This window comes from Anolis sagrei, chromosome 4 (assembly GCF_037176765.1).
Source record: "Anolis sagrei isolate rAnoSag1 chromosome 4, rAnoSag1.mat, whole genome shotgun sequence".
Lineage (NCBI taxonomy): Eukaryota > Metazoa > Chordata > Lepidosauria > Squamata > Dactyloidae > Anolis > Anolis sagrei.
The window spans coordinates 2,963,196-2,971,937 of record NC_090024.1 but is presented as its reverse complement, the minus strand read 5'-3'; the positions used below and the strand labels follow the sequence as shown (position 1 = coordinate 2,971,937).

Genomic DNA, 8,742 nt, shown 5'->3' with positions numbered 1-8,742 from the left:
GATAGCTTAGTAAGCTAGTGAACTCTAAGACTCTTTTCTATCTAGGATGGATTTCTTTTTACTTTAATAAATATATTTTTCGAACCTAAAGTTGTGACTCTGCAATCCTGATCCATCCTCTTGAATGAAAGCCAATCCTATCTCACCACACATAAGTTTCTGCTGGTTATGAACCATGCTTCTGGCACTCTGCTATATTTTGTGGAATCATCCCAAGTGAGGGTTATTTTGAGCCTAACAGCTCCGATTCATTTTTAAACCTAAGAGAAGACCTCCCTAAGAATCTCTAGGTGCATCCACCTTCAGACGCTGACGTTGTCGGTGTTTTCGACTTCCTCCTCCTCCTCCTTGGTGGGCGCTGTGTGGCGGATGACGTGCCGCGTGGAGACATCCTGGTAGTCAAAGTAGTTCAGGTTCAGGTTGCGGGCAATGCGACGCCCCAGATTGTCAAGTATCTGAGGGAGGGATGGAGGGACAGGTGGAAGGACAGGTGGGTGGAAACACAAGGAGACAAATAGATAAAGGATGGATGGACAGATGAGCACATGGACAGGTGGATGGATCAACAAAGGTGAATAGATAGACGGATTGATAGACAAATTAAAGGATGGGTGGACAAATAGATGGATCAATGGATGGATGGATGGATAAATGGATGGATGGATGGATGGATGGACCGACAGACAGATGAATAGGTAGAAGGATGGATGGACAGATGGATTGATGGGCACATGGATAGATGGATGGATCAACAAACAGATGAATAAATAGAAGGACATATGGACAAATGAAAGGATGGGTGGACAAGTAGATGGATTGATAGATGAACGGATGGATGAGAGGTTAGATGTATGGATGAATAAATAGATGGATGGGTGGACAAATAAATGGATGGATGGATAGATGGATGATAGATGGATGGATGGACAGATGGACAGACAAATGGATGGATGGAGAGATCAATAGATGGACAGATAAATGGTTGAGAGGATGGATGGACACATGGATAGATAAATATATGGATGGATCAACAGACAGATCAATAGATAGAAGGATCGATGGGGAGATGGATGGATGGATGGGTGAGCATATGGATAGTTTGATAGACACAGATGAATAAATAGAAAGATGGACGCACAAATGAAAGGATGGGTGGACAAATAGATGAATTGATGGATGGGCAGACAGATGGATGAGAGATAAAAGTAGGGATGAACAGAAGGATGGATGGATGGTTGGTTGGTTGGATGGATAGACAGACAGACAAACATGGAGGGATGGATGGATGGATGGATAGAGGGATGGACAGATGGACAGACAAATGGATGGATGGATGGACAGATAAATGGTTGAGAGGATGGATGGATGGATGGATGGATGGATGGATGGACAAGTAGATGGGTGAATGGGCACATGGATAGATAAACATATGGATGAATCAGCAGATGAATAAATAGATAGAAGGATCAATGGAGAGATGGGTGGATGGATGGGTGGATGAGAATATGGATAGATTGATAGATAGACACAGATGAATAAATAGAAAGATTGATGCACAAATTAAAGGATGGATGGACAAATAGATGAATAAGTGGATGGGCAGACAGATGGATTAGAGGTTAAAGGTAGGGATGAACAGGAGGATGGATGGACAACATGGATGGATAGATGGATAGACGGATGGACAGATGGACAGACAAATGGATGGATGGATGGACAGATAAATGGTTGAGAGGACGGATGGATGGATAGATGGACAAGTGGATGGATGAATGGGCACATGGATAGATAAATATATGGATAGATCAACACATAGATTTAATAGATAGAAGGATCGATGGGGAGATGGGTGGAAGGATGGGCGGATGAGCATATGAATAGATTGATAGACACAGATGAATAAATAGAAAGATGGACACACAAATGAAAGGATGGGAGGACAAATAGATGAATCAACGGATGGGTAGACAGGTGGACGAGAGATTAAAGGTAGGGATGAACAGAAGGAAGGATGGATGGATGGATGGATGGATGGATGGATGGATGGATGGATGGACAACATGGATAGATGGATGGATGGATGGATGGATGGATGGATGGATGGATGGGCACATGGATGAAAGGTTAGACGTATGGTTGAACAAATGAATTAATGGATGGATGGATGGATGGACAGATGGAGGGATGGATGGATAAATGAATGGTCAGATGGATGGATGAGTGGATGAATGGGTAGACAGATAGACAAATGGATGAACAGTTGGACAGGCAGAAAAATGGAAGGACACATGTGACAAATGGATGGTCAGATGGACAAACCAATGGACAGGCAGTCAACCAGTCAGCCAGATGAATAGACAGACAACAGGATGGATGGGTAGATGGAGGCCGAAGACACAGAGAACAGGGTTGCTCAGGTTGACTTAATACCCAAAAAGGACAACACAAGGCATCTCCATGGGAGGTGAGAGGACATCCTGTGTGGTATATGTGTGTGTCAGTGTGGGATTAGATATGGCAGCCATTTAGCCCATTGCCCCAGGAAGTCCGGTTGGTGTCTTACTTGCGTGTAAGTTTCCCTAGGGAAACACTGGGATCCTGGCTGCAGAATGGCTACATTCAATTGCAGAACTGGCATTTTAGATACAAAAAATAATGCGTGTGTCTCTTCACCTCGTATTTCTCCGACAGGTCCGACAAGGTGAGCACCTCCAAATGATATCCATTGATAATCAGGCTGTAGAACAGTTTGCCATAAGCTGGAATGAGGAGGGAGATAGGCCAGGATTTAATTAGGACTTTACTCATTTAATTGGGGTTCTTGAAAGTTGTAGATAGGCACTTTAAAGGCCTCTGAATATGGCATTGTTTGGGATTGCTATAGGTGAGCATTGCTGCTGGCAGAATGTGGTTGGACTACATGACCCTTGGGGAACCCTTCCAACCCTAAGATTCCAGGATAGATAGATACATGGGGCCATAGCCTCTCCATCTTTCAGGCCTTAAACATGGGCATCTTTTCATAGTGCTAGAGTTGAAGATTGCTTCCTGGCAGAATGAGGTTGGACTAGATGACCCTTGGTGGTTCCTTCCAATACTAAGATGGATTGATAAAGATAGAAGGGGGCATGGACTCTCCATCTACACGGGGATCTTTTGGGAGTTCTAGGGTTGAACATTGCTTCCTTGCAGAATGAAGGTCCATGGTCTCTCCATCTTTGAAGGCCTTTGAACACGGGCATTGTTTGGGAGTGCCACAGGTGAGAATTGCTTCTTGGAAGAATGAGGTTGGACTTGATGACCCTTGAGGATCCCTTCCAATGCTAAGATTCCAGGAGTGCGATTGATGGATGGATGGATAGATAGATACATAGATACGTAGATAAGTAGATAGGGTCATGGACTCTCCCTCTTTGATGGCCTTTGAACATTTGCATCGTTTGGGAGTGTCATAGGTGAACAATGCTTCCTGGCAGAATGAGGTTGGACACATGGGGTTCCTTCCAATGCTAAGATTTAAAGCATGGGATGAATGGATAGATAGAAGGCTCCATGGAGTCTCCATCTTTGAAGACATTTGAATATGGGCATCTTTTGGGAATGCTATAGGTGAACACTGCTTCCTGGACTAACGAGGTTGGGTTACCCTTGGGGGACCCTTCCAATTCTAAGATGGATTGATAAAGATAGAAGGGGGCATGGACTCTCCATCTACACGGGGATCTTTTGGGAGTTCTAGGGTTGAACATTGCTTCCTTGCAGAATGAGGGTCCATGGTCTCTCCATCTTTGAAGGCCTTTGAACACGGGCATTGTTTGGGAGTGCCACAGGTGAGAATTGCTTCTTGGAAGAATGAGGTTGGACTAGATGACCCTTGGTGGTCCCTTCCAATACTACGCTGGATTGATAAAGATAGAAGGGGGCATGGACACTCCATCAACATGGAGATCTTTTGGGAGTTCTAGGGTTGAACCTTGCTTCCTTGCAGAATGAGGGGTCATGGTCTCTCCATCTTTGAAGGCCTTTGAACATTTGCATCGTTTGGGAGTGCCATAGATGAGAATTTCTCCTTGGCAGAATGAGGTTGGACTAGATGACCCTTGGTGGTCCCTTCTAATACTAAGATGGATTGATATAAAAGGGGCCATGGACTCTCCAGCTACAAGGGAATCTTTTGGGAGTTCTAGGGTTGAACACTGCTTCCTTGCAGAATGAGGGTCCATGGTCTCTCCATCTTTGAAGGCCTTTGAACACGGGCATTGTTTGGGAGTGCCACAGGTGAAAATTGCTTCTTGGAAAATTGCATTTTGGACTAGATGACCCTTGGTGGTCCCTTCCAATACTAGCCTGGATTGATAAAGATAGAAGGGGGCATGGACTCTCCATCTACACAGGGATCTTTTGGGAGTTCTAGGGTTGAACATTGCTTCCTTGCAGAATGAGGGTCCATGGTCTCTCCATCTTTGAAGGCCTTTAAACACGGGCATTGTTTGGGAGTGCCACAGGTGAGAATTGCTTCTTGGAAGAATGAGGTTGGACTAGATGACCCTTGGTGGTCCCTTCCAATACTAAGATGGATTGATAAAGATAGAAGGGGGCATGGACTCTCCATCTACATGGGGATCTTTTGGGAGTTCTAGGGTTGAACATTACTTCCTTGCAGAATGAAGGTCCATGGTCTCTCCATCTTTGAAGGCCTTTGAACATGGGCATTGTTTGGGAGTGCCACAGGTGAGAATTGCTTCTTGGAAGAATGAGGTTGGACTAGATGACCCTTGGTGGTCCTTTCCAATACTACGCTGGATTGATAAAGATAGAAGGGGGCATGGACACTCCATCAACATGGAGATCTTTTGGGAGTTCTAGGGTTGAACATTGCTTCCTTGCAGAATGAAGGTCCATGGTCTCTCCATCTTTGAAGGCCTTTGAACACGGGCATTGTCTGGGAGTGCCACAGGTGAGAATTGCTTCTTGGAAGAATGAGGTTGGACTAGATGACCCTTGGTGGTCCCTTCCAATTCTAAGATGGCTTGATAAAGATAGAAGGGGGCATGGACTCTCCATCTACATGGGGATCTTTTGGGAGTTCTAGGGTTGAAACTTGCTTCCTTGCAGAATGAGGGGTCATGGTCTCTCCATCTTTGAAGGCCTTTGAACACGGGCATTGTTTGGGAGTGCCACAGGTGAGAATTGCTTCTTGGAAGAATGAGGTTGGACTAGATGACCCTTGGTGGTCCCTTCCAATTCTAAGATGGCTTGATAAAGATAGAAGGGGGCATGGACTCTCCATCTACATGGGGATCTTTTGGGAGTTCTAGGGTTGAAACTTGCTTCCTTGCAGAATGAGGGGTCATGGTCTCTCCATCTTTGAAGGCCTTTGAACATTTGCATCGTTTGGGAGTGCCATAGATGAGAATTTCTCCTTGGCAGAATGAGGTTGGACTAGATGACCCTTGGTGGTCCCTTCTAATACTAAGATGGATTGATATAAAAGGGGCCATGGACTCTCCAGCTACAAGGGAATCTTTTGGGAGTTCTAGGGTTGAACATTGCTTCCTTGCAGAATGAGGGTCCATGGTCTCTCCATCTTTGAAGGCCTTTGAACACGGGCATTGTTTGGGAGTGCCACAGGTGAAAATTGCTTCTTGGAAAATTGCATTTTGGACTAGATGACCCTTGGGGATCCCTTCCAATGCTAAGATTTCAGGGGTGTGGTGGATGGTTGGATAGATAGATTAGATAGAGAGATGATAGATAGATAGATAGATAGATAGATAGATAGATAGATAGATAGATAGATAGATAGGGTCATGGACTCTCCCTCTTTGATGGCCTTTGAATATGGGTATCTTTTGGGAGTGTCATAGGTGAACAATGCTTCCTGGCAGAATGAGGTTGGACTAGATGACCCTTGGGGTCCCTTCCAATGCTAAGATTCAAAGCATGGGATGGATGGATGGATGGATGGATAGATAGAAGGGGCCATGGAGTCTCCATCTTTGAAGACATTTGAACATGGGGCATCTTTTGGGAATGCTATAGGTGAGCATTGCTTCCTGGACTAATGAGGTTGGGCTAGATAGCCTTTGGGGACCCCTTCCAACCCTAGGGTTCTACACCTTCTGTGCTTCCCTCCCCGCCGGGCCCCATTACCATCCCTCTGGGCCACGATCCGGACGTAGATCTGGTGCAAGGGCCCCTCGTGCCACAGGATGCCCTTGATGTAGAACTGGTAGAAGTCCTTGGCGTGGTTGATGATCAGCCGCCGCTTGTTCATGTTGCTGGCGATGAGCCACAGGCCGGTCACCATAGCATAGAAAAAAAGGATTGAGAAGTCCTGGGAGCCCTGTGAATCAGGGGGTCAAGCCGGACAGGTGAAGGGCATCAGAACAACACACCTAGCCAGGAACCAGGTGTGTTTTGGATGCTGGATTTTGTAATGTGTCTATATTTGAAGCTACATACATAAGGTGAGATCTTGGAGAGAGGGCCCACATTGGAACATGGTATTCATTTCACAGGCATCTCATCCAAATAGGGAATTTTATGCAACATGTTTTTGTGCACGAAGCTAAGTTGAAAAATCAGAAAGCAAAGAATCCACCATCTTAGCCACCCAGGTGGACCATTTTTAGAGTATTTCAAATTTCAGTATTCCAGATACACATATAATTTTGTGTATTTTAAGCTAGGATAGACATGCCCAAATAACATTAGTATGGCTAAGATGGCCAAAGATTTCAATGAAGAACATAAAAGCTGGCAGAATATGCACCAATTTGTTCTTGTATTGTTACCAAAAATCAACCCTCTAATAATAACTATAAATGTATAACATATTTTTAGACCTTGGTTGGATCTCTACAAAGTTCAGCCCCAGCCCAACCCCAAACATTCCTGGGAGGATCAACTCTCCTTTTGTGATTCTGAAGAAACCCATCAGGCCAACCCATTATACTATGCAACATGATGTATTATTATTATTATTATTATTATTATTATTATTATTATTATTATTATTATTTGAAACTCATTGAACCTGAGCCTGTGCTTGAACCTGAGGATATGTTTCAGTCTCCTGATGTTTCTGTGTCTGATGTGGGTAATGAGGAGGGAAATCAGTCCCCTGTTGCTTCTGATGTGGGGGATGCTGGGACTGACTCTGAGGTGCAAAATGGAGACACTTTGGTCAATGAGTTTCATGCAGACACTGACAGAGAGGCTTCGGTGCAAAGAGCAGATTCTCATGAGAATATTTCTGTCAGGCCTCGGGAGGAAGGTTTACTCCCTCCGTCTGCGAGCTCTCCAGATTCTAGTTTGGAAAACAGTCTGACACCTGGTAAAGTTAATGAGGAGTCACATAAGCAGAGTCGGTGGCTGGAGATTAGCCAGAATCGACAAGAGGCTCAATGTTTACGTAGATTCGAAAGAATTCATCAGTTAAGGTCACAGTCTGGAGGAAAACGAAACTGGTTTTTGGGATTTAAGGTTTGCTTGTAGAAAATCTTGTCAGATCAGGCATTGTTTGGAAACCAAGCACAAGCCTCATGGAATTCCTGTTCAAATGGTCTTGCCTTCATGGTTTTTTCTAGCCTTTCAAGTTGACTAGCAGCATCTGGTCTGTTCTTGCTTCTTGGTTGATTCCTGTTTGGATAATCAATGCCTTGGATTGTATCTTCATGCTTGTTGAACATTGCTTTTAATTGCTACATTTGGACACTGTTTTATCTTGCTGCCTTTGAATGCCTTATTGCTTTTTGGAATCTTCTCTATCTTTACAAGCATTTATTTCTACTGGCTTTTTTTTTTGCTAAGTTTTAATAAAAGGATTGTTCCTTCACCACACTCAATGTGTGGTGTGTTTATAGTCAGAGGGGCTACTTCCTGTTCTGGAGTGCAACAACGACCAGGGGAGGGAGTGGGAGGTTTGCATAACTGAAGTCCAAAACACCTGTAGGGCCGAAGTTTGCCCATGCGTGAGCTACACTGTCGCATTAACACAGTTTGAGACCACTTTATCTGCTATGGTTCACTGCTATGGAATCCTGGGGAATGGGAAAGCAGGGAAGAGAAGAAGGGTCCCCAGGAGATGCTAACCTACCTTTTCAGACCGGAAGTAGAAGACGCTGCCCACCAGCGAGGCCACAAAAAGCAGGGCTCCCTTCCAGACCATGTCTTTGTAATACTCCATCACAAACACTGCAAGCAAGAGTTGCACAAGGAGGAGAACCGCTTTGCATCTATGTGCTCCTTTGGGGTTTTCCTCGGAAGAGAGCCGGACCAAGGAGAGACTCACCTTTGGGCTGCTGCAGCTGGAAGGGGAAGAACTTGTTCTCCTGGAGCTTCTCCGTGAGTTTCTTCTCCGAATTGAAGTAATTCAAGTTCCAGAGAGCAAGAGAACCTTTGAAAGGAGAGACCGGCATCTCGATGGGCCTCCAATCTAGAACAGAGGAGGAGACAGTGGTGGAGGGTTCAAAACAGAAGTTGGATGGACATCTGTCAGGAGGGATCGGATTGTGCATTCCTGTCTGGCAAAAGGGGGGTGGACTAGATGACCCTTAGTTGCCCTTTCCAACTCGGAGTCCAGTGGAGTCTCATTCCTTGGAAGGTTTTGGACTGAAGCTGGATGGCCATCTGTTAAAAGAGATTAGATTGTGTCTTTGTGCTTGGCAGAAATGGGTTAGACTAAATGACCTTTGGCCCCCTTCTGCCACTATGATTCTAATCCTTTCCTTTGCTCAT

At 44.9% G+C, this 8,742-nt stretch overlaps 1 protein-coding gene across 1 annotated transcript; it reads right to left on the bottom strand.

Moving 5' to 3' along the window:
• Positions 1-281: 281 nt before the first annotated feature.
• TMEM249 (transmembrane protein 249) lies at positions 282-8,436 on the bottom strand. Its single transcript, XM_060772799.2, has 5 exons — positions 8,297-8,436; positions 8,102-8,199; positions 6,154-6,346; positions 2,674-2,759; positions 282-455 (listed from the first exon to the last, which is right to left on the bottom strand). The coding sequence occupies exons 1-5, from the start codon at positions 8,421-8,423 to the stop codon at positions 303-305; spliced, it is 657 nt and encodes a 218-aa protein (XP_060628782.2). The 5' UTR covers positions 8,424-8,436; the 3' UTR covers positions 282-302.
• Positions 8,437-8,742: the final 306 nt, after the last annotated feature.

Coding starts and splice junctions, on each gene's coding strand:
- TMEM249 (XM_060772799.2), bottom strand. CDS start 8,423: ATGCCGGTCTCTCCTTTCAAAGGTTCTCTTGCTCTCTGGAACTTGAAT. Junction 8,200..8,296: donor CCAGCTGCAGCAGCCCAAAG/GTGAGTCTCTCC, acceptor TCTTGCTTGCAG/TGTTTGTGATGGAGTATTAC. Junction 6,347..8,101: donor TCTACTTCCGGTCTGAAAAG/GTAGGTTAGCAT, acceptor CCTGATTCACAG/GGCTCCCAGGACTTCTCAAT.